The following is a 26,443-nucleotide window of genomic DNA, read 5'->3' as shown; positions in this document are numbered from 1 at the left end:
GAAACCGGAATAAAATACGCTCAAATGGAGATGTTACGTGTTAAGTGAAATTCGTAACAACCAATTGTTGTTGGTTCCCACTTGAAAAACAAATCCTTTTGTGCTGTTTATTTTTCCGTAGGTAGAGATATGACTTGATTTTCAAGTGTTTATTTCAAAGGTTTAACTTAAATTTAGTCAATCAGAACCAACGAAATGAAACACGTTCACGCCCATAATGTTATTTTTCATGCACAGAACATGTAAGTATGAGTTTTTCGTGCAATTAAAACCAAAATTAATTAGACGTCACACCTAAGCAAAAGTCAAGGATGTAGTGAACTTAAACCAGTTTTAATTTGAAACCCAGTGACATTTTGGATGAAATTCTGTATAAGAAGCCGGTGCTTTTTATTCGCAAAAACAATACTTGATATTTTAATCGACCTAGAACGTATACAAAAAATAAACCGTGACATTTACAAAATAATGTTTTCTATTATTCTTAAATTTGGGTATGTGAGAAATTAGAATGAACATTTAGGTGTATTTTAATGAGATTGAGTGTCACGTTTTTATACCTTATTATAATATTATTATCCCAGGTAATATTTGCATTCATGAAATTATGTATTTTAATGAGAAAACTCGCAATATATTTGTATTTTCAATTACAAGTTACTAACTGAAGGTGCAGATTAGCAAACATTCCGATTGACTGATCACACCACAAATGCCTCTAATCCCATTCAAAGTGAAATGTAAAACGGATACAATAACCATCAAATTCTTGCACGGGTCAAGGCAAATCTAAAGGGAACTCTTCGTAACCACGATTCACACAATAAACCGTTAATAAAGTAAGCAACTAATAGAAACTTGCGCAATTTGTATTTGACCGTCAAAAGTGAAGTCGTGCTTTTGATTCAGCGTGATTCCGTGATTTTTAATCAAATATTATACCAATAATTGCGAATAAAGATGAAAAATTGCAATGTTCTTAGAGGTCATTTGTAGCAAGTTCATTATTATTTCGAATACCGGATGTCGGTGAGAATCTGGAATTGATTGCACAAGGACCAGGACAACGAAAGATCTGGGTATGCTACATGAAAACTGTGCAAGAAATTGCGATATAGAATTTTAAAATGAAAAAGGGAATAATTACTGGAGAACCCAAAGACGGATGAATTTAAATGTCTCCATTATTTGCATAATTAATCCACAAGTGCACAAAAGAAGAAATTTACAGCAGCCGAAAAATTTTTGGCTCTAAACTATCTTTCAGGAAATAGAGTTTGCAAGGTATCAAACAGAACTTACATGAACCATAATTTTTTAAAGCTTTTTTTAATAAAAAAGGAACTAAACCGAATCTTTAACTAGGCATTCCCCCATTCACTCTTTCATCCCTACTCTATCGTTGCTCCTCTTCTCGCAGCATATTCATTTATCTTCATTCCGTCCTAATCTTTTTCTCTGTTTTATTTTAGCGTTTATTGAGAATCAACAGAAGCCAGAAACGTTTCAAAACATTCTCAATTTTGCGGGAAAAAAACTCCGCTTCCCTCATGTTGATCAGGAATCAGCAGAAATGCGAGAATGAGGCGAAAACAATTCGAAAACCTTCTGTACTCAGGAGAGAGCATTATTTTCAACTCAAGATCTCGTCACAACTTGATGAAGATCAGGAAATGTTCAAAAACATATGTCTTTAGGGATAACTAGGCGTCAAACAATCATATTCAGCCTAGCAAAAACCATTCTTTATTTCTCTAACGTTTATCAAAAATCAGTTGAAGGAAAATGCGAAAATAGTGGAAGAACAAAAAGAAATTACCAGTGAAAAAAGAACATTCTTCGCTGTTGTATTCTCATTGAAATTGCTGATTTATGCGTTCTCAGAAATCGGTAAAGATCGGATAAAAGTCAGAAGAGGATAGCAGCGTAGAGAAACGTTCGCAAACGTTCTCAACTTAGCAAAGATTATTTTCCATAGCGTTCCAAACCGTGAAAGTAGAAACAGGCAGCTCCTAAGATGCGCATTATTTAATTCGCATACAAAATAAATTTGTTCTATCGGGCTACATAATCGAAAGTGCTGTCTTTATGACACAACCGGTTGCCGACATAGACAATGACGACCACGTTGGGAACGCATCTTCAAACAGTTATTCACTTCGTTCAGAGAAACCGGAAGATATTTTTACTTTCGCTAAATAACCCGACTCATTTGGTGAATACCCGCTAATAGGACTGTTTTGGTTTGTTTGCTAGTAATGGACGTAATGGCGGACTTGCTTTGCATACTGAATTGGAACCTGATTAGAGGTTTGAGATATTCGTTAGTAGTATCCGTTTCAATAAGACCATCATATTTTCTATTCGAAACTGTTCTTTATTCCTCCTGTCAGATATTTTGAAATGCAAATTGCTCACCTTAATAATTACCCATATTGCGATACAAAATCGGCACTGTAGCTTGAAATATTGTTATTATTAATTACGAAATAACATTTAAGTCATGTGAATGCCAACCGATTAGTGTCAGAAGATTACACTACAAGCCAATTTCAGTCAAATAGCAATAATTATTATGGAGCGTTAAACGTAGGTCTAGGTCTGTTGGTGACCCATTGCGGCAACTTTACGCCTGCCAACTGAAGACTTTTGTGTACATATATCACTTTCAAATAATTTTGTGCAATCACCTAACCCTAATGCACTGCGACCACAAATGGGCAATTCATTAGGCGATACGTGTCCTCTTTCGCACATTTTTATTAATTATTTATTCTTATTAACACGACAGTTGACCTTTGTCCATTACTCATTCAATCCTACTGCTACCTCCTTGAGATAGTTATAATAATTGATTGTGCAGGGGTTCTGGGATCCTACATGAAAATTGTATTAAATCCCTTACAGAAGATGATATCTCAGAATATAATGGAGGAGTGTCTCTAGCCAAATCATAAAGAACATCCGCAGCTTGTTAGTTGTATTCACATGTATATTATTATAGTGGCTATAAGATCATCACTGATCGTTGGAATTGATTAAACAAGATGAAAAATGACAAAATATTCTTCGAGCTGCATGATCCCCGCGAGGATTCCCCATTGCTCATTGTAATTGATAAACAATATGAATTATTAACTCGAAGACATTTTATTAAGTATCTATTGAGTTGCGTAACCCCCTAAAGGTTATTGTGTATTGTCAAAAGATGCATCACGTATGTACAAGAAATTAATGTTCGCTATTATTATAAATATACATGTGATATTCTTAATCGGTAATCTTGGTTTATGCTCATCATTACCTATTGACCTTTTTATAGGCTCCCAACGAACAAGGACATGGGAGCTGTTAATTTAAATTGCTCAGTTATAATGTCGCAGTTTCAGATGCATTTAGCCCTAGAATAATTTAATGAAAACATGGTCATAATCCACTTAACTGCATTAGCCGTTGAATCAATCAAATTTCGTTAGTAATGTTTATTAATTTAGTGAAAGTCAAAGTGGAATTTCGTACGAAAATGATGCCGAACAAGATTGCAAGTATGCCGTTACCCATATCTTTTGGTTATAATAAATAAAATTACTGAGGGCATGTTAATATATTCTAAACTTTTCATGAGTGCCAATTTGCTGTGACGACTATGTTGTTGAGTTTAAATTTTGTTCGAATGTTTATATAAACATTCGCTATAAGTCACAAAAGTTTGGTGTTTTTTTTTCGGCACTAAAGAACGTCCTGAAAATGCAAATTTAGGGCGATCCAAACGTGAATATCCAGTCCACGGTTAGTTTAACAGGTCATTTTGTAAATCCTGAATCCCGGTATATCTTCTGAAAATGGTTACAGAAATTCCATCGCACTTTCCCCTCTCATTTGCAATATTTACTTCAAACAAGCCGGATATTCGGTTCCTCCTCCTCCAATAATATGATGGGAACGTTGAGCGAACCTGGCAATCTTCGAATTACTTTCGAATCTAGATTTAGAGGGAAGCTTTCCCCCCTGTTGATCCAAAATAAAAACTCTGGAAAACCCAGCAAGACATTGAACACCGGTCCCGGTGTGGCTTTGAATGCACCGGTGATGGTCAAGCAGAACACTTTCTATCTCCCCAAGGAAGTGATGACATTCTCTAGTTTGGAAAATCTAAGCCAGAAACGAAACAAGCATTCTCTACAGTCATTCTTGATTTTGCTTATACGACATTTATTAAAGATGAAATAAACCTTTTCTTCTCCATTTTCTACTAGTTTGAATTTTTTATTGGAGAAATGACTATTGACATTAATAGCATTGTAGCAACCCATTAAATTATAGAAATTAAAAATATCGGCATTATACTGCGATAATTATCTAACTTTATAATCTCGATTTCTCATCTAAAATGGTAAAACTCTCCATCTTGGAGCATCTAAGGAAGAAATAAGGAATCTCTTTCCCTATAGGGGGGAAAGTTTTCATGTTATTCGCGAAATAATATCGATTTAACATTTTATGATCTCTGCAGAACTAATTTGCCCAAAGTATCATAAATATCAATGTTAAATCTAAAAGTATTTGCAGTTGTGAAAATTTGAGCTCGGGTAAACACGCCTAGCTTTGCTATTAGTGTATTATGCATTAGTCTCTCCTTCATCGTTATTCAATGCCGACACCAAACAAAATTTTCAAAAAAAGCGAAGCACCGTGTCTAAAATTTTCTCACCAACTATCGTCACGTTTTGCTTAACTTGACATTACGTGAAATTTTAAATTTTGCAACGACCTCACGTACTGCATAAGCCTAAGCCGCGAAGATTCATAATATTACTACAACGTGTCATTTGGTGTATGAGATAATTCTCGGCTTCTTGAGCATTTCAGAGAACATACATATCTAGAAATTATAAAATTTATTGCTTCTCTTTTGCATTATGCTGATCTAATCGATGCATTTGCCTGCTAATTACGTAAGCCAACGCATAAAATTCTCTGCATGATTTAGCCTGATTGCCAGTCGCAGTTTTATTGCTTTCAAGGTTTGGAAAAAATGCAAATCGTGTCTTTAATATCATCACCAGGAAATAAAAATAACACCAAGACGTTGCTTTCCAATAACAAAACTTCCATTCCTCTCTCCCATTTGTAAAACATACAATTTCCAAATAATGACACAAATGAGCCAATAAAGATCCAACTGATCGTCAAAGAGAGTGAAAGTCATTGCAAAATAACTGTCTATATTTATATCGGAGATATTGTTCTCAAGTTCGTGACACCTCCACTATGCAAATTTGAGAACTCTAAGGTCAAGATCGGGCTTTAGATTGGCACAGGCGAAATCAATCTACAGCAGTCTTGATACTTGGTAACATTATCCCGTAGAAAGTATGTATAGATCTAGTTTAGTTAGAGATATAAAGCTATGTCGTCCTTTGACATTTAATTTAGTGTTTGAATTCGGCAATGTGACAAAAATACTGAAAATTGTTAAACATTTGTACTAATACGTCTTCCACCCATAAGAGAAATTGTGATGTATTTTTTAATTCCCAAAAACTAGGGCAGAATTGAAGAGCTCCTTCAGTCCTCTTATTCATCGGTTTGCTCAGACTATTTCTCTTTTGAGATGAAGCAAGCTGTTTCCTTTCCACGTTCTTAATTTCCTGGACAATTTTAATTGTAGAAAATCTATTGGCGGTGGTAATATTCTTCAATATCAGGGAAACTGAGATGTATCCAAAAATTATTTCTCTTCTGTTTCATTCCTTTTTGACTGGGAAAGAACTTCGTATCTATATCTCGATTTTTTATTTTGGAATCCTCAACGTTCCCAATTATGAAGGAATTGGAAATAGTATGTACCTTGGAAACTTCGAGGCAGTAATGGAAATGAAAAAATTTTTTTTTAAAAGTACTTCTTTCTGTTATTCTTCACTTCCTTAACTAAATTTTTCATTAGATATGAGCGGATCTGTTTCGCATTCATTTTTTGAATTTTATTAACAAAATTTCATTAAGTCTTCTTTAAACGTTTACTTTAATTCCTCAGATATGTGATTTTGAAAGAAATTTTGTCTTTAAGTCAGATACTTATAGTTTCTTCTAACAAAATGGAAGTCACTTATTGGTTGTCTTCAGCAAAACATGTAATTCATCTACCCTATATAACTATTATTTTCTGCATTCCCAAGGTCTTTAATCGTATTAACAAAATTCTCCTCCTTGACCCAGAGCCACAAACTGCTATCGTTCTCTGTAATAATGTGTAACAAGCATCGTAAAATGATCCGTGAAAGACCTTGATTGCTTCCACTGATTGTTACACTACCATTACTTTGCTTCTGAATGTGTCTCTTCATATTATTTTTATGCGAGGCAGGATGGGAGGTAGTGAATGAAAGTATTTCCATTTACATAGATCAATGTAGGTGATTTAAATCTCTGTAGACCATTTTGGAAGAAATGATGAAGTATAATAATAATTTTGTCATTCACTACACTTCTATTTATTTCATTTTTTTAATTACGAGAGAAGACGGAACACTATTACCGCTGTTAAACAATAATACATGCAATCCCATACGTGTTTATGAATAGTACAGGGAATTCCATTGAGAAATATACATCTACGTAAGTTTCTCAGTCTTCTTTTCCTTTCATGAAACTGAACATTCATGAATAGGTACTTTCTTTTTCCATGAATATCGTTAATTAGTTGATATTAAGTTTTTTAAGAGTGATCATTATATACTATCTTTCATAAAAATTGCAACAAAACTACAATTAATATATCAAATTCCTAGAAGAACTACAATTGATCAGATTTTACCTACGTATAACACAGGAAATTTTAGGATCAGTAGCTGTACCATACATTCAGTGCTTTGGAAACGTGCTTTTTCAGCAAGGCAGTGCACACCCACATATGGCTCGTGTAATTATGGCTCATCTTTAACATCACAATGTTAATGTGTTTGCTTAGCCTTCCCGTTCTCCTGATCTTTCCCCTATGGAACACGTATGGGGCATGATAGGAAGAAGAGTTACCTACCACTCTAGAAAACCCACCACGCCCTTTGGCAAAGTTACAAAACGTAATTCAAGTTACCTGCGATACATTACCTCAAGAGGACATCGATCAGTTGCTTAGAAGCATGCTCAAACGAGTTACTCAGTGTATAAATTCACAAAGTTCACATTATGAAAAATTTTAAAAATTTTTTGGACTTCGGTTGACTCGAAAGTTACATAATTTATTTTATATATTGTTTTCAATATATTTACAAAATGTAATTAAAATATGTGTGCTATTTCTAGGGGTTGCAATTTTTATGATAAGTAATATAAATTGAATGTATAGGTGTATCTACTTGTAACTTCTGAGAACATTTTGATAATTAATAAAAACTTTAATTAATTCAACAAGTCAATTGGCGTGTCAATTATTACGTGTGACACGTGTGTGAAGAAACATACAAGGGAACTATCAGTCCACGATGAATGTCTTCTTCAGCGAAGATAAATGGCACAAAGACGAATTGATTTAGGCAATACTCTGAGCCGCATTCGCTTAAAAGCGATAATTGACCTTTTCATTAACAATAATTTCCAGTAAAGAAAAATTTGATTTATCTGACATTTACTCCGCGTTTCATTAGATCAATTAGATATTTGCGAAACAAGGAGTTCGTTCCCAATAAAAAGAAGATTTGTGTGTTAAGTGTGTTAGGTTCTCATTCTTTTACTTACAAACAATTCTTATACCATTATTGAGTATCAATGAAGTTCTAGGCTACATTGAGCAAGGTTTGGAGAAATTTGAACTTTAGTTTACCTTGAATTTATGCAAATGTCCTTTGGTGTTAACTTTCTTATGGTTAACTTAGCAATATAGATGACTATCTAATATGAAACAAGAAGAATTGACTAAAAATTGTAAATAGAGAATTGCACAAGGTTTATGGTATCTGTGAGGCAACGAGTGCAAAAAAAGGACTATTATTCTGAGAATTTACATTTATATTAACTTATTTTTATGTTAAAATTTTAAGATAACAAAGAAGACGTTGGGTTTATCGCTTTTGTTCATCTTTCGATTGCAAATACATACATAATAAAGTAGAATACGAATAAGCCATTAGATCATCTTTTATAATTCTATTTCAAGAATAATATATCATCATATGTCTGAGTTTGGTTAAATTGAAAAAATATCTATAAAGAAATAAAATTAAACAACCAACTGTTTGAATAGAAATTGATGTGTTAAATTTGGATTTTGAGAACTTTACAAAACTGTTATAGCATTCTATTTTCAACCTCTAAAATTTGAAGTGTATACAAACATTTTATAAGTTGCTAAATAAATATTTTTTAAATTCGTTGATCACTGAAAAGATTACTCCAAATTCAACTTTCAAGTTTCCAGCATCTGGACGAATTTGGGAGAAACTGATTCTAAGGTGTCCAATCGATAAAATAAATCATGTTCCAGTAATTTTCAGAAAACAGAATGATAACGGGTGTATCAAAAAATTTATAAAAACAGTTCCTAAAACTCGTAAAATATGTCGGAGTCACTAAAGACTATGACATATACAGAGTAAGCAAAATTTGTTTCTAAGGAATTTTCTAATACACCCTTAATAAATAGCTTAATGAAAGAAAAATTGAAATTATTTAATTTGTTCCATGATCCTCAAAAACTAGTTATCTTCATCTTAATTTTCATGGATTCATCTTTAGACTAACCTTAATAATCTTGGAATTATCAGGAGATGTAATTATTATTGCTCATTATTAACCATATTCCACAAATTTGAATTTTTCCAACGATGTGTTGTTGATATGATTCGAATTCATAAAAAAGCTGTTTTATAATCGTGATTGTTGATTAGCTCTTTTCTTTCTCTCTTTGCCGAGATGGAAATAAGTATTCTTTGATAATTATTTATGTTGTTTGGCAGAGGAATACAGTTGGTGCATGCATCTTCGATAATCTGTACGTACCATCACAACTTTTAAATCAACCCAAATTATCTGTAAATTGAAGTTAGTAGGAAGCAACTGTATAACCGTACATCACAAATTAGGTAATGCAACGATCACGAATCCAATCTTACATAGAAATAGCAATCTAATGAATTCATCAATACGCCACATCTTTGAGTACGAGCATATCTTACGTAGATACTTGATTAATCATAACTACCGGTGTCTGAAGACATGCTTCAAGTAGCAAAATAAGAGTTTTTTTCCTCGACCTAGTTGCCAATCTTCATGAGAAAACTGCTACGAACATTTCTTCTTCTCGCGTGTTGCGCGGTTATTACAAAATACTGATCGTTTTTTGAGTTGTAAAACACTGTTTGAAAAATTAAAAAATTGTTAAATTATGACTGCAAACGCAAGATAATTCATTAATGGTAAGCAAAAAAATTCAGCTTTATTAAGCAAACGAAGCAAAGGTGGTAATATCATTTATACACGTATGATTTCTATTAAAATAATAAAGTTGTTAACCGGCAGTTAATGACTATATACCATGATTGAACCAAGCTATTTACGTAATGAACTGAACAATTATGTTTAGTCTTAAAGCCCTCGGGAATGGTATTTGAAGAACGTTGAACATGCCCAAAGAAGACATAAAAACATACCCAAGTCATCTCCTATCAGACTGCCTTCAAGGGGAACTTAAAATAAATGACCTAATAAATTTAATAATTCGTCTGGGCATGCAGGTAAGTCTATGACAGCATAAATACAACCATTAACAATAATTACTACTGTTATATAACGAATTTCTTAAGTTTAGGAAGGTACTAATTTTCTTTGTCACTCGAACAAAGATTTGGCCTTATGACACTTAGAGAGTCGTGATTAACCGGTTGGTTGGATAAATTACCAAAAGCCAAAGTTCAGTTGATAATAACAGGTTGAATCTTCCAACAATTCGACAACCTTTGAGTCTTTCTTAGAACTTGTTAAATTACCACACAAGAATAACATAATCATCAACAATCGAAAGTAGGCATTTCCTACAACCAAACAAGGAGCCGAAATATTTATCATTTGCAACATAACTATACCTTCTGTGAAACTATTTACTCTGAAAACTCTTATTATATGGTAATACGCCCTAGAGCTATAAGTCTGAAAGTTAAATGATGCAGTTATTAAATTGCAATCAGAAATGGTGCACGGGTCATCGTTCCATCAGCCAGTTTCTACGAGTAAACCACGATTTGTGCCTGTTAGAATCAGTTCCTGGTGTAATAAGTTAGTACTTGGAGATGATAATGATGATTTGAATGAAGGTGGAGCTAATCTGGCTTAACAATAATCTAAAGATCAATCATTGTCATATACAAGCTTTGGAAGCCGGAAATGTGTGTAGTGATAAATATTTTATACTCCATCATTGAAAAACAGTCCTTAAAATTTTAAATGAAATTTTGTAAAACTGATTATAGGCATTTTCCCACTGGGTTATTAGATATGGAGGAAGCTAAACTTCATGGGAAAACCTCTTCCAAAAGATTTCTACAAGACTGCACTGGGCTTGGAAAAGGTCCTTTTTAGGAGATATTTAGAGTTTCAAAATAACTACATAACATAACCTCATGTGAGCTTGTATATTTTCTTGGTAGTCCCTTATTATCTGGAAATTGCCTAATTGGCCGAATTTGTTAAAATAGAGAGCAGCTATTCTTGAGGTGTCTGACTTAAGACCTTAGTTTTAACTCAGAGCAGTTTTCAATTCCATCGCTCTAACAACTCCTACGTGAGGCGTTATCCCCCAAAGAAAATAAAATAAAAAATCAATTATCTGATTCAAACGTATAAAATACATTTCATCATAGAGTTGAGCTTTAATTAGGAGATCACAGAGTGCTTTCCCCAAGTGTTTGATTAATTTCAGTCAAAGTTAGCATTCTGAGCGCGAAAAAGATCAACAAGTATCAATATTGGGATCTCGTCCTAAGTCAGAACGTATATAAATTTGATAAAAAATTTTCATCAAGATCTTTGTGTGAGACAAAATCTGAAAACTTATAATATAAAGTAAATTGCTTGAAAGCCTTTTTCTCTATCGGGAAGTCTAATATTGTTAAAATGATCCAAAGGAAGGAATCAAACAAAAATGGATCTTAGGTAGTAGCGGAAATGCTGATAATTTTTTTCTGTTTATTGTATTGCTATTTGACTGGGAATGTAGTTCCACGACAATGTAAAGTTCAGTTTAAGTAAATGTTGCAAATTTGGTGCAATATTTAATCGTCATGCTAAATAAGCACTCAGTTTCAATAAAAATTCACAGTCATTAAAATGAAATGTGTGTTGATCTGAATTCATCTCGCATGCAAAAAAATGCAAGTATTGTTTCCAAAAATATGCAAAGCAACGCCACTTGTTGAAGATCGGAGATAAAAGATCTGGGTTAAACTGTTATACTCTGGAGACTTGCTCATAACGAAACAAAGAAGTTCCCAGAGTAGTTATTTTGGTATCCGCTTAATTGCTACATTTTGTTTGAAAGTGGCAAACGGATTCAAACAATAGGACGTTACTATGAAATATTTAATACCCAAAGTGATATTTCACATATTAACTTTTAATTAGTGCCTAGTCTGCACATAAAGCGACAGAGAAAATTACCCAAATATGATAACTTTCATTGTATTTTTTTTCTCACGAGGTGAATTTTCGACAGACACCTGACCTTGTCTTGTGGCGACCGGGTATCCGGAATTCGTCTCGAGCTCTTTAACCCTTCCCAACCTACCCCCCTTTGCCTTATCTAACCGAAAGCGCCGCCGGGAAAAGTAGCCCTGGATGCCAACTCACCAAACACCTTACGTTTTACCCTGGAACGCTTTTGAAACTGCATTGGCAACACTTTAGAAGAGAGACGAAAGAATTTTTCTAGTTTTGGCCTTTGAATAGTAGTAGCGACGATACGTTGTTGTCGCTAACCGTTATTCCGCATATCAAGGCTGCTCTGTTCTTAGCTTTTTTCAAACTTTTGCAAAGGAAGATTGTATGTTTTGGATAATCTTCCGACACACAATACTATTATAGCTGCCACTAGAATCCGCCTCTCTGATCTTGTAGAGATACGTGCCAAGACCCGTGCGCAGTCATCACTTGTATCACCAAATAGTTGCTTCTCCCCTCCCTCTGTCATGTCTTTATTCACGTACTTTATAAAGGGTTTAGCATATCCGTAATACAGATTCTACATCTGCCATTCCTCAAATGGCTGATTCTGTGCTTACTTTTTCTTCATTTGACTCTCTTTCTAGACTTTACATCTCTCCTCGACTCGCAAGGCTACTGGAGGTATTCCAGGAACAACTCGGATTGCAGATTGATCTTGGATTCCCCTGTTCGTGAGATATGACATTAACTTTCATTGTCAATAACATATGAAACATACTGTGCACTTACTGGAAGAATCCACATAGTCCACATTTAAAAATCAATCAACGCAATTTTGCATATCTACAATTCGAAACAATTGAGATATTATACCTTCTATTAGGGGTTTCCCAATACCAGACCTTGTAAACTACTTTTGAATAACGTTTCTTAACAGTTTTTTTTTTGTTTCAGAATAACGTCCACAATGGAGAGGTACCACATCATAAAATTGGGTAAGTGCCTTGAACGGTAGATTCTCGGTGGCAGGGAAAAATAGCTGAAGTAATACGGTTAAATGTCACATTATAATACAATGTATCAAGGTTCTTGATATATGGAGATATTCAGTCGGTAGTGATGATTATATTAGTTTTTGTATGTAATTTGTATACATAATGATTTTACTAATGAAATAGGTACCTACACTAATCAATATTTACCCTTGTGTGGCACTGAAATATCTTAAAAACTACATAAATTGCAGGTCGTATTTGGAGGTTACAGCCGGTGAATTAATTTAATCGATTTGTACGTTTCTATTGCTCAACAAATCGCTTCAAAGAAAGAGCTAAAATGAGATGACACGAAATATTTTTTAAGAGACATCTATTGTGTTCATTTCACTATAATAAATCGTTTTATTGTTCAAGTAACTGCACCATTTTCTTTTAAATTTCAATATAAAGAAGATTTGTCATCATTTGCTTTAAAAGAGAAAGTACTTCATGCATTGGAAAAATTAGTTAAATTTATCAATGACGGTGAAGAGTTACGTTTTTAGCAATTTTGACGTTACTTTCAGAATAAAGAGATAGTCCTTTAAATGATAAAGCTTTCTTTCCCCAAACTATGGTTGAGTCAGCCATTATATATGATTTCAATATCAAAATTTTCTTTTAGAAGCATTATTCGAAGACCTCATTCAAAGTAATTCAAATTAGCAGATATAAATTAGTTGGCATATTGCTTTCTCAGGTTTAATTCATGTAACTAACGACTAGATTTTTAAGAATTTTGTACTAAAAAAAAAAAGAAACTTTCTCAAGCTTGACATAACGAGATATTTTAACTTGAACTAACTCATTTTCTTATTTAAAAGTACACAGAGTGATTCGAATTCGGACTGTCTCACTTTAATTTTCAAAGATGGTAATATTTAAAGTTGGTTTATGGAGCGAAATTTCTATATTTTTGTGAATAAAAATATGCCTTTACAAAATCAAAAAAAGAAAAAAACTTAGAAAAACCGGAATCATAGAAAATTGATTTTATCGCTTTTTAACTTCATGTACTCATATCCCTAAAATCTAAACACATTTTCTCCTCTATAAGATGAACTTTATATAATAAATTTCTAATGTTCCGGCAAATTGTGATCATCGTCAACTTTTTTATTTTAACCAAACCTACATGCATTTATTGCCTTCACCTTTTTGCTCATTTAGTTCTGAAAAATGTGTATCCTGATCATTTTTTAGCGTTTTCACATCAGAATATCAACTTTTTGAAAAATTAACTATAAATATGCCTTGCATTTTGCAAAACTAATATATTACATTTTCTTTATTACTTTACGTTTTTTATTAATTAATTATCACTGTTGGGTCCGGTGGAAGGATCGGATTTGACAAGAGATTCGAGGGACCAAATGTATGTTCCGGCTCGAAAACCAAATTTTTAATCCTTCTTGGCAGTTAAATTTGACTGGATTGTTCACTCGCGGACCACTCTGAGTTTTACAGTTTCAGAGACACTGTTCGTGGAATAATAACTCTCACTTTTAAACTGAGGTTTATTGTACTTTACTCCATAATACTATACAAAAAAAGAGGTATTATCGAGAAATTGAGTAAATTGTCTAATTGGGTTAGCGAACGAGCTCGAGACTTTTCGTGTAGTGTCTCAAATCTGACTTCCCTCTGAAGAAATCAGCTTGAGAAAAATAAAAAAGAAGCATAATTAATTTTTTTTTCCAGGTTCATCAATTATGGATACAAAGGGTGTCAACTTATAGACTAGACTAAACCGAAATAAAGTAAAATCAACCATCACTTTAAGCGTTCTTAGATAAGTATTGACAAATTCATCTAGCGGCACTTGATAATAGGTATATTTCTGAGTGTTAATAATCTCTCAATAAGAAAGAAAAATTGAGATTCATTATTAAAATCAACATTTAGTTTTACAAAACTGTAAATAAAAGATTATACTTTTTCAAGTTCACTGTTTTCTTGCAAGATTAGAAGAACCTGTAGTGATTGGGTATTTGGTAGATGAAACCAACATCTACTCAAGAATCTAGATTATTGGCCCACACAATGGAAGAAACAAATATCATTCGAATATGTCATAGAGTCCAATTTCATACCGGAATCAAACATCTCACCTGTCAGGCGATTTGAACTTAACATTTACTTTGTTTTCTGAAGGAAACAAAAATGACTAAAATCCTCTTGGCGATGGATTTTGAATTGCATTAGCATATGTTAAAGTGTTTAACTCCTAATGGAAACCCATAAAGTTAAAACGCACACAAACAATCAATATATCCTCTAATTGTTTCTTCCAACTCATCATTTATCATCACTACAGTCTTAATTACCATCATTGTCATCTCAAATCATCTATTAACTCAATACCAAAAATTACCATTTACTATTTACCTTATCTGTAGGCAATCGATTAAAACAACAACAACAAGCCATCAATCTAAGCGCTTACACAACATCTAGTCTAAACAGTTGTAATACTAAAGGAACTGCGAATAGACCAATTCGGAAAAAACTGGTAAATGAGCGATCTTGAACAGTGTCAAGGTGCGATGTTAAACATCTTCTTAATGATGTTTAATTAGCACTGCACCGGCAAAAATCGGTCAATGGAATAATGAGCCTTAAAGTCACTTAAATGGTTCTATTGTCTTTCTTTTAATTTCTTTTAGAAGATAAGTTTTGTGGAAATGTTTAAATATTATTTAACAATAAATTACGTAAGAAATCATGTTCCTAATTTACAAATAGATGATAACTCATGGATTTCGCACGCTTCTAATAAGATGAAACAAAGGGAGTCAATTGCACCATTTCTTTTTACATATTATCAATTCTTCGATCTAGTTTCGTGCATATTTCGTCTGAGGAAGTCTTGACAGTCGTTATGTAACAGAAGATTGATGAAATGATCGAGTGGTTTAGGATCTGACTGGTGAGGAATGTTAGTCAATGTAATATACAGATGCCTTCAAAGAAATATGATGAAATGAGTTGAAACGTTAATCCCCCTGGAGAACTTATAGAAAAGTTCTCTTCAGGGATTTATTGTGTAATGGAAACCCTGAATAACATTTGTTTCCAATCACACAATTTGGCTAAACTATTTGAAATCAAAGGTCTTCAGCAAGAATTGCTCCTTCTTTAATTTTCAGGAAAATTAAGATATTTTAATCAATCGGTCCAAAGAAAAAAAGAAGTAGAGAACGCAAAGCATCAACCTATCTACAAGAATATAAAATATATCATACAGCATTAATTAATTGCAGGAATAGCTTAGAGGCTAAAACGAAAGGTTACTGAGGTGTAGGTGTACGAATTTGTTTTATATGAAATTACTAATACCTGGAACATAATTCACAAATCTATAGGTATAGGATAAAATTGGGTGCTACGTATAAGAAGAATTAAGCGGATATGATAAAATATAAAGCCAGATTGGAAGCAAAAGGTTTCATTTAACCTGTTTTAATTGCAATACGGTATCTAGATTTACCACAATTAAACTAACTACCGCCAATTTATCATAAAAATATGTATCTGGAATAAGTGTTCAAAATTCGTTATTCTTCATCACAATCTCAAAAGAACGTGCCATGAAACTTTTTGAAATTTCCCATAAAACATGAAATGGGAATAAAGAAGAGTTTGAACTTAGACTGCTTAAACTGACCCGTAAGAGCCTTCAGCAGGGATGCGCTCTGCCTCCTCCGTTTTACTACTACTACATCTAGTATACATCCAAACTCTGTTTCTAAGACATATTGAGTAGTTATTCCCGGGTTTATTTTTCATGTTTAAAAGTTCCGCAAGTAGCTTATAATTGGTTTCTCATTTGGTGTTCAATGGAGTAGATCTAGTATTGAAACAGTGAAGTCTCTTATAGGTTTCTTCAACCCTGGGAATTAATTTCACCCCTGAAATTTATTTAGCTCAATAGTAACCATAGAACACCATGACGCACACAAACATTCATCTTAGAAATAATTTGATATTGTTATACAATAACCTACTTCAATATCGTACTCTTTTCGAAGAAACTTCCTTTCTTGAATGATATACTGAAATACTGAAACGCTCAGCTGAACCGTACCATTATTAGCATCTTTATATACAGGTTTCACTGGGTCTAAATAATTACTTACATGTTTCAGTGTTTTATTATTGTCGTTTGAATTTACCACTTAGATAGATTCTATTTTACACTCATCAGGTTTCTGAACCACCAATCTGAATTACATATTTCAATATTTGACCGATCGCTAACGATTGATGCTTCTTTACTAATTATCTTAACATTTCATTTATTAGATTTTAGAATATAAAAAATGCTGTTTTTCTAGATTATTATGATTTTGTATAATGACTGTTAAATGTTGAATTCTGTAAAAATATCCATCAGATCAGTTAAATCAGTATCGATCTTAACACTCTTCAGTCAACGCATTGTTTCATTGCTTAATGATACTACTATATCCAAAAATGTTTCAAGTACAGTCAGTTTAGGTTAGTTAGTACAGTTGGCATTTAACTAACATCAATCAGTACATCAACATTGCAATATTAAGGCGGTAAATCCGCATCATCTTGCAATGCATCCATTCCTTGTTAATTTACATTAATGACCGGAAATCCAGTAGAATAGTTTTCTGACTGGCAATAGCCACTAGTTGTTGAAACAAATCCAATTGTTTTACCGAAATATTTTAGTGGCCTATTGCCGGTTTCCCAATAAGAATTTAAGGTTGTACAAAGTGCTGCGCCAGTAGTTAGAGGTCGTTTAGATCCTATCTCGGTATTATTATTATTTATTCCTCTTCTATACGAAGAAGAAGGAAAGAGATCGTCTTCATTTTCCCATTGTCATTAATTCTGGGAAGATAATTTTTAAGCAATGCGATCGTGTTTCTGCAGAACAAAACATTGCGACAGGTTAAGTGGTTATCAAGGAAAAAGAGGAAAGTGGGTAACTTAGATTATGTGATGTCTTCAAAAGCCAGGATTAATTAGAAATTTCCTGGTTTCAATAATGAGGTAAATGTGTAATTTGCCAAAAATGAACATACCAAACATTAAGAAAATTTCTCTTTGCAGCGTCAAAAGCAATTATGTAAAATGCAAATGAGAAGCAGAAACTTTTATTATTTGTTCCAGGTACAATTTATCGGCAGAAAATCATGACAATCGCATTGCAAATAATACCACGTTTCTATCATATTTTCGGAGTAAGCTATTATTCGATTTAATACTTTCGTTCATCCGCACTTCTATTAAGAACATACCAGATGGTATTCGTTCATTGACTTATTGCAACAGAATTTTCATAATTAATATTCTATGTATGTTTTCACCCTGTTAATTTTTTTGTAGGACTGGCCTTCACCTTCTACGCAGCTTATTGTGTCAGACCAATGGTAAGTGTCCATTAATTCTTCATAAACGATCGGTAATAAAAACGACTCTTCCAGTTAGTTCACAGTCTTCAAAGGGATAATGCAGTGGACAACAATCCAGATCCCGGCTTGGAATACTTTCAATTCTTTCAAGGAGTAGAAGGAAGGCCAGGAACAGATTTTCCTGTTTATTCGTATATACCTAAAACATCGTTTAGCTGCAAAGGGATTGAAAGTGGATATTATGCAGATCTGGAAACTGGCTGCCAGGTTATTTGGTTGTTCATTGACTAAGAAAGCAAAATCAACTGTTTTTTGTTAGGTATTCCATATTTGCGAAGACGGTAGGAAAATCTCATTCCTCTGCCCAAATGGGACAATTTTCCAGCAAGCTGAATTGATATGCGAGTGGTGGAATAAAGTTAATTGCACTAATTCTCCTAGTTTATACGAGGAAAGCGCTGAAAGGCTTTTAAATGATGTAGCTCGGAGGAAGGCTTCGAGAAGAGTGGGAATAAATAATAGTAAATATTATTGCAACATTTCTTTTCTAACATGACCTTTACATATTGTTTAGACCACACTCCGAACCATGGAGCGGTAATGAGAACTGAGGAAAAATCCTCAGCCCGAGCCAGTAAAAATAGTCAAGACTTACCAGCAACTCAAAGACCACACATCAAGAACCACAGAATTCCTGATAACAACGACATTGAGCATCAAATAGAGCAGGCTGAGTCGAACAACAGACACTTGGCAAATGCACAAAATTTGATTCAATTCTCGCAGAAAGATTTATTTGGGCATCAGCAGCAGAAACTCTATGACAATCACAACTATAATGATGATCAGACGACTCGAACAAGATTAAGACAGAGTAAAAAGGATATTGATAAAGATACTGGAAACTTTTTGAATACCAACTATGATCAGCCTGTGAGAAGAGATTCTAAGAAGATTCAAAATCATAGAAATAATCAGAATTCTGGAGATAACAGCCAAGACAAGATTGAGTCTCTTAAAGAGTATCATGTACAGTTTGCTTCTTTCAAAGATGAAGTATCAACCACTACCAAACCGTTTGTTTTGAATAGCTTCAGACAGGGTTTTTATGATAAGACTGGTAAAACTACAGACAAATTTCTAATTAACCCATCAGAAACGGTTACCAAGAGCAATATAATTACATCTACGAATACTGCATCACCAACAAGAAAATTTGCCTACGGATCCACAGTAAAAGAAAGGTTCAACAGCTATGATGCCCGACCACCTCAAACATCATCAATTATTAGTGGGAATAATAACAGAGGAAACGTAAAATTCAACATTCCAAAATCGGACAACATTGTAACTACCTACTCTCCATTAGCAAGAAAGACTCAGGAAAATTTTGTCCTTCCTCCATTCCCTAAACATAAGTCTGAGTTGGCTGAATCAGAGAATAAAGTAAATTTACAAGGAAACCAAAATCAACTTTTCGGAACTCATATCGACTCAGAAGAGACGCAAATTCCAGAAGAATCTTCTTCATTTGCCAAGAGTGGATTTAATAGCATTTCAGACAGATCCAAATCATCTTATGCCAACCATCGAGATACATATTCAGAAGTTAAAGAATTGAATACTCTTCAAGCGCCAAAAAAGACTCCTATATCATCAATTACTCCTCATCTTGTGACTACTCAACCCATCAATAATGGGAAGCCATTTGTTGGGAGTAGAGTTGGTACTACTTGGCTGCCAAACCAACCAACTACGCAATCAAAGTACACGTATCTGCCCACTAGCACCAAACCTACAGTAATATTCGGAGTGATTCGTCATAGCACCACATCGAAAACTCCTTATAGTAATTTTAATTCAAGAAATATTGACAATACTTTGCCAGCTATAGAAACATCAACTCCTGTGACGAATTCATTGCCCACTGACTTATTTAATGTTGGAAGGACTGATACCACTCTCAAAGTAAATATTGTGCCTGACTTCATTAGCACTACTGCAGTTCCTCAAAATATCTTTATACCGCAACAAGGATCCCTCAACCTGGGTCAAAATTCTGCACCTGTGAATGAACCGCCTTTCATTAAGAAAACAGTCCCACTTTTTTACCAAAGCAGTACTGAGAAAACTATAGACCAAGCTACAGTCTATGGAAGCTATCCGTCAAGTACTCCTAGAATTTATGGGTCAATAAGGAATACCATTTATAGCCCTACAGTACCTACAGTCACTAAAAGCTCATTATCCAGAGGAAGAACTTCGAAGACGTATAACAATACAGTACCAATAAGGTTTAATCAAGGACAGGACAAAATATCGATTCATCTATCAAAGAATATTGGTGGTTCAACCAGGCCTAACAATCTCAATAACTTGAAGGTTGGGACTGTATTTAGGGTTTCTGATAATGACGCCTCCAAAGGGTCGACTTTTGCTCCAGAAACTGATTTTTTCGTCACTAAAGGTGCTTATGATGGTCCTGTTAAGTCCAAAGTCGAGAAACCCAGACCATTTTCGAAGTTTGGTGATAAAGGTAGCAATAAGTCTCTTATAACTACTTATATTGATTATTTGTGGGATTTTAGATACAACAAACCAAGATGGTCTGCCAACAGCTTTTCCTACTTATCATATATCAAGCGCCAGACCTTTTGCAGCTACAGATACAACTAAACCATCACCAATTTCCAATCAGTCGTCTACCAATTTTGATGTATACAATAATATTGACAACATGATTGGAATACTTCAGGAAATTGCCAATTTTAGCGCAGAGAAGGAGAAAATTGGACAAGGTAAGTTCATTCAAGTTCCAACAGAATATCTTAGGAATCAATAAAAAAGTGCCTGATTCTTCAGAGCAGAAAATATCCGCTTTATGGCTATTAATTTTTATAGGACTGTCTATTCCTCCGTCGGTGAGTCCTCAAACGCTGCACTCTCTAGCTCAATACTTTGCCAGTGAATTGGAAAATAATGAAACACACAGCGATCTAAAGGAAGACAACAAGGAGAAATTAACTACTTTATTAACTGCCATGACCGTGCATGGGTAAATTATCTGTTTCAGATTCAAATACCATCCATATCAACAAAATATTCGTAGATATAACAAACTCTTCAATGCTGCATCTTCTACGAATAACTCTGTGGAATTAGAAACTACCACTATTTCTGTGGCTTCAAAAATAGGTGGTGAAGCAAGTATTGTAACACCAGAATCAGAAAATCCAAGTGAATAGTGGCTATAGTATGATTTTTTTTTAAATTTAAATATTCATATTTGCAGCTGGCAACACCAAAGACAGTGATGGGGATTTACTCTCTACAACATCTCTTCCAGAGCTTCGACAACTAGCCAGAAACTTCTCTTTGGCTTTATCCAGCTATCTGAATGATCCAGGCAACTTTAGGAAAAATCTGGAGAGTTTAAGACCAACTGAACCTCCACCGCTAGATAGTAGTGATATCATCGAATCTAGTAAGTCACTATATTATCCCTACAAAACAACAAACTCTTTATATCTTTAAATCCAGGCACAACAGAAGATGAACTTCTGAACTTCTCAGACGCAGATATCAGACCTAGTACCCCAGCAGTACCGTCTCCCACCTGGGGATATATTTTAGCATCTGAAGAACGCAAAGGTGGTACTCAAGAGGACGTTAAGAACTCATTAGCTCCAGATTTGCACACTGCTGATTCTCAATCGTTCGTGCCCAGGTTTAACCATTTACAGAGTGATGAGAAGAGGAGTGGGTTCACTGTTTTGCCCCCAAATCATTGGACAAGTAGCACTCATGCTACAAAGCTATGGCAGAAGGCCTTATCTGTAACTATCGAATCTCTGTTATTTTGGAGTAGTATTAAATTAATTTCAGGTCAATCCTTCTCTGGTAAATGACAATCTTGAGACCACCACAAGTCCCTCAATATCCAGTGAACAAACAACCGAATCTGAACTTTTTAGCACTGATGTCTTGCCAGATTTAGTGGAACCAATTTCAGAAATTACTTATGATTTAAGGGAGTTGCCTCCATTGTCTCTAAACTCCACTCAAGTAATCTATACTACCCATTCTATACCCATAACACTAAATTTAATTTACACAGGTTCATGGAATCCTCATTGACTTTATGAACCACACAAAATCAGATGGCGACAACCGTCTTAACAGAATTCTAAAGAAACTCAACACCTCAGAAGAAGAGTTCCTCAATCGTATGAAGGAAATTGAGTCAAATCCTCTAACCAAACGCCTTATTTTATTGCTAATTAGTGAATGTGGGGCTAATATAACCCAAGATTTGGGTATTTCTGCCAGCAACCACCAACAAAATGTCGTAACTAAAGACAGTAAACCTGACTTTGGAGCTAGAATAGATTCAAGAAATTTTAAAGCAACTAGGAATGTGGAAAATCATTCTCTGGGGCAGTTGGTGGATCCATATTTAAGTGAAGATCAGCAAGATGCTAGAGCTCTTCAATTGCTCAACAGTTTGTATTCAATTGCATCCAGATTTGGTAAGAAACGATAGCAATACCAATAAACTTGTAAAAGAGATTTAGAAATTGTATACTTAGATCAAAATACATATATTTTTATACTCCCTTAATCACAAACATGTATGTACGCATTATTAGAAAGCTATTCAGCAAACGAAAAAATTACGTATGATTCCTATTAAAAATTAATATTAAAGCTAAGTAAACTACATCTTGAGTGACAAACTTAGTTTTATTGTGTTAAAAAAATCGTAAATTATTTGTAACTTTATTAATTTGTATTTAGTTCATATTAGTAATTATTTTGCACAGCTTTCAATTATAATAATGTTTTAAACTATAGTAAATACTTAGTTAAATGCTCAATTTCTCTTATATATTCCTGATCAAATGAACCATTAAATTGTATTTTTTGCCAATAACTTCATTCTAGAATAAGTAGAATTTATTGTGCTACAAACTCGTAAGTCCAGATTTATAGTTCGTAAAGTAGATGTTATAGAAATATTTGTGTGATTTTCACAGGGCTGTTTGGTGATGAATGAAGTAGGAGAATGTTGTAACAAGTACAGCGCGTCAATTTGAAAACGAACCACCCATGATTTTCGGTCCTTATAGAAGATATGTAAATATGCTAAAACATGTCGATCTTATTTTCATAGGAGGCATTCTTTAAGTCGATTTTCTATTAATTTGCAAGCATCCTGTAGAGGGGGAGAAAAAAACTACTAAAATTTTAAATGAGAAGGGAAGTTGAGTTGTATCTCATTTGAAAGATCTTTCAATTATCTTTCCAAATGTACGTGTTTTTTTTTCATTGAAAGGTGTTCGAAAAACATGTCTCAACCGTAAACAAGCTTAAGTGTCAACTGTTTTATAGAAAAATTGTTTAGTAACATTTTAAGTGTTCAAAATGTTGTCTATTATTTGTTAAACAGTAATATAGCCTGTTTTTAAAGTCCACTGTAACATTCACAAAAACTTCTACTTTAATTTTCCTACACGTAGCTGTAATTCTTTTCTTCAATTCTTCCAAATCTTGAGACTGAATTTTATAAATAACAGATTTAAGATGTCCCCCCAGAGAAAAAAAATTGAGAAATGTTAAATCTGGCGATCATGGTGGCCACTGAATTGGTCCTTTTCGCCCAATCCATTTGCTGGGAAACCTATCATGTAACCTCTATCTAACAGGAAGAAAATAGTGTTATGGGGCTCCATCTTGTTGAAAATGAAGCAGGTCTTCTTGTAAAACGCGATTACTAGTTTTTAACTCACGAAATAAAATTTACAATAATAAATAATAATTTAACAAAAAAACTCAACAATTCTATCGTCCTTTTTTAATCGAAAAGTCTTATTTTTATTATTTTTTCAACAAGTAGAATATTTAAACAAATCGATTTACAAATGGAAAGAAACAAATAAAAACCAAATTAATCATCTGTTGTTTATAAAACCCTATCTTACGATTTGGAAGGATTGAAAAGAAGAATTACATCTGCGTGTAGGGAAATTCAATTAAAAGTTTTTGTAAATGTTAGAGCGGAGTTTGAAAATACACTTTTCCACTGTTTAGAACATAATAGACTGCATTTTGAACACTTTAAATATTAATAAACAATTTTTCTACAATACAGTTGATGCCTAAGCTTGTTTATAATTTGTAGATGATTTTTCGAAAACTTCTTAATGAAAAAAAAAACTGATACGTTTGTAAAGGTAACTGAAAAACCTCCCAAACGAGATTTAACTCAATCCCTCTTTCCATTTAAGATTTTAGTGGTTGTTTTCATTACCGCTAGAGGGTGCATGCAATTTAAAAGAAAACCGACTTAAAGAATGCCCTCCTTGAAAATAAAATTGATGTGTTTTTGCATATTTACATATTTTTCATAAAGAACGAAATATTGCGAATGGTTCGATTTCAAATTGATACTTTGTACATTATTTTGAAGCAAGTCCTGACCTATTATACTATGAATTAAGTAATAATGTTTTATTGCTTTATTTTCATGTATGTATTAATACATAAGACTAATTTATAAGGAACATTGCCCAGAATTAAAAGCAAACAAACTGTGCTAACTGAGAAAAAATATAAGAAAAAAATTTCAAAATAAATGCAAATTTACCACAATTATATTAATAATTTTCAGTGACAGAAAATATCAGAATCGATAGGTAATATTATGTATGCCAGTTACTTCTCTAAGTATAGATATTGGGTACTTCGTAATTTTTTCCATAGAAAGGCCAAATCGAAGCACAGCATTGGTCAATTTTTCTACTTTCATGGAAATTAAATTGTTGGTGAAGTTACTATGATTTAAAAAAAAAACAGATCTTAAAAGAACCAGTTATCGACGGCTTCTTTAAATGGTCGTAACCCGGACAGGGGCCATTTTTCAACGAAATTTTATAAAACTTTTCCATGTTTTGAGTCAAGGAATCGAACCTTAAAATATTTGAGCGCAGTTATGACATACCTTATATACAAAGTGCTTTAGTTACAAAATAAGCAAGTGTACCCAATAATATAGGTAATAACCGAAGAATGTTTATACCTAAATAATCGTCAAAAAAAAGAACGGGGGTAATTTTCAAGTTATCCATTTATCTTCCCTTGAGACCCTTTATGTAGATGTATGATGGTATTAATCCCATATAGCTTAATAAGTTTTTATATAGTGTCCTATGTACCATGCTTAATTGAGCTATATTGTATGTATAGAATATATAACAAAAATTAAAAAAAACTTTTTGGTTCTTATAACATATATACAGATATAATTGATAAATAAACGAAAAAATGTTTTTGTCTCAGTTGGATATGTGCTTATATATTTTATTTTATGTAAATAGCTTTTTGTACTTGTAAATAATAAAATAAATTATGTAAAGAAAAATAATTGTTATGGTTTATTTTTCCGTACTTAAAGGTGTCCGAGTTCCAGAATGTTTGTATTTTCTTCAAAACATGTTTGATGAGTTTTTCTATATAATTGCGGAGCAAGATTTATATGATTCGGAAAAGCATTTTTCGCATTCAGACTGTAAACATTCTATGCATTTGAGACTCCTCTGGGTTGATTTCTGAGAAACATTATGGTGAGCAGGGAGATTGATTAGTTACATCCTGTTATTTTATTATCTTCACAATTATTATTGTTGTCTTCACAAGGCCAAGACCCGTTGGTCAAATATTTGCCAGTGTGCTTTTGATAATGACCACAGAACTAAATTAATTTTTAGGAAGGAACCATTATCAAAATAGCTTAAAATGACAAAAAGTGCATATATTTTTGTTGATAAAAACCCATCTGTTATACCGTAAGCAGGGACCAAACGTTTGGTTACTTATGCTTGAGGCAGAGGTGAATCGAGGACGTAAAAAAAGAAACTACACACTGACAAAAACCTTAGAGTAATCAGTAACCCAAAGAATAAAATTAAAAAAAGGGAAAGTTTAAATTAGGTACAATGATCAAGCACTAATTACTTACCTCAAATCAACCTTTTGGGATCAAGTCAAAAAAACTGTCATTCCTCAATCAATGACAAGAGAAATCTTAGTTATTCTTTATTTTCGACACAGTACGCGCTGCTTTGCCCGGTCTCACGTGCGTCCCTGACTTTTTTTTTATCAGTAACCGAAACTGCGATGTCCGATGGTGCGACTTCGAAAACCCGAACGTAAATGGGACGATATTCCCGGTGTTGACAACTAAAGTCAAATTTTTATTTGTTTCAACCGGGCAGAATCCCGTACGAACGCTTATTAAGTTTTTATTTAATTAATCTTCAACTTTACACAAACTTTTCCACATTTTCATTCGAAATTTCATACTTT

The 26,443-nt window shown here is 33.4% G+C and overlaps 1 protein-coding gene across 1 annotated transcript in view; it reads left to right on the top strand.

Annotated features, from left to right (window-relative positions):
- LOC136412108 (uncharacterized) overlaps positions 1-25,368 on the top strand; it is a 36,286-nt gene extending 10,918 nt beyond the window's left edge. Inside the window, exons 2-13 of the mRNA XM_066395009.1 lie at positions 12,607-12,647; positions 18,054-18,097; positions 18,152-18,346; positions 18,399-18,600; positions 18,654-20,615; positions 20,668-20,877; positions 20,981-21,134; positions 21,189-21,316; positions 21,372-21,563; positions 21,620-21,915; positions 21,965-22,144; positions 22,197-25,368. Of these exons, the coding sequence (XP_066251106.1) occupies positions 12,620-12,647; positions 18,054-18,097; positions 18,152-18,346; positions 18,399-18,600; positions 18,654-20,615; positions 20,668-20,877; positions 20,981-21,134; positions 21,189-21,316; positions 21,372-21,563; positions 21,620-21,915; positions 21,965-22,144; positions 22,197-22,622 (4,017 nt within the window). The 5' untranslated portion in view covers positions 12,607-12,619 and the 3' untranslated portion in view covers positions 22,623-25,368. The remainder of the gene's footprint in view (positions 1-12,606; positions 12,648-18,053; positions 18,098-18,151; positions 18,347-18,398; positions 18,601-18,653; positions 20,616-20,667; positions 20,878-20,980; positions 21,135-21,188; positions 21,317-21,371; positions 21,564-21,619; positions 21,916-21,964; positions 22,145-22,196) is intronic.
- The last annotated feature ends 1,075 nt before the right edge of the window (positions 25,369-26,443 follow it).

The sequence above is a fragment of the Euwallacea similis genome, chromosome 11, assembly GCF_039881205.1.
Source record: "Euwallacea similis isolate ESF13 chromosome 11, ESF131.1, whole genome shotgun sequence".
Lineage (NCBI taxonomy): Eukaryota > Metazoa > Arthropoda > Insecta > Coleoptera > Curculionidae > Euwallacea > Euwallacea similis.
Note: the sequence above shows the minus strand (reverse complement) of the source record. Positions and strands in the feature narration are given on the sequence as shown.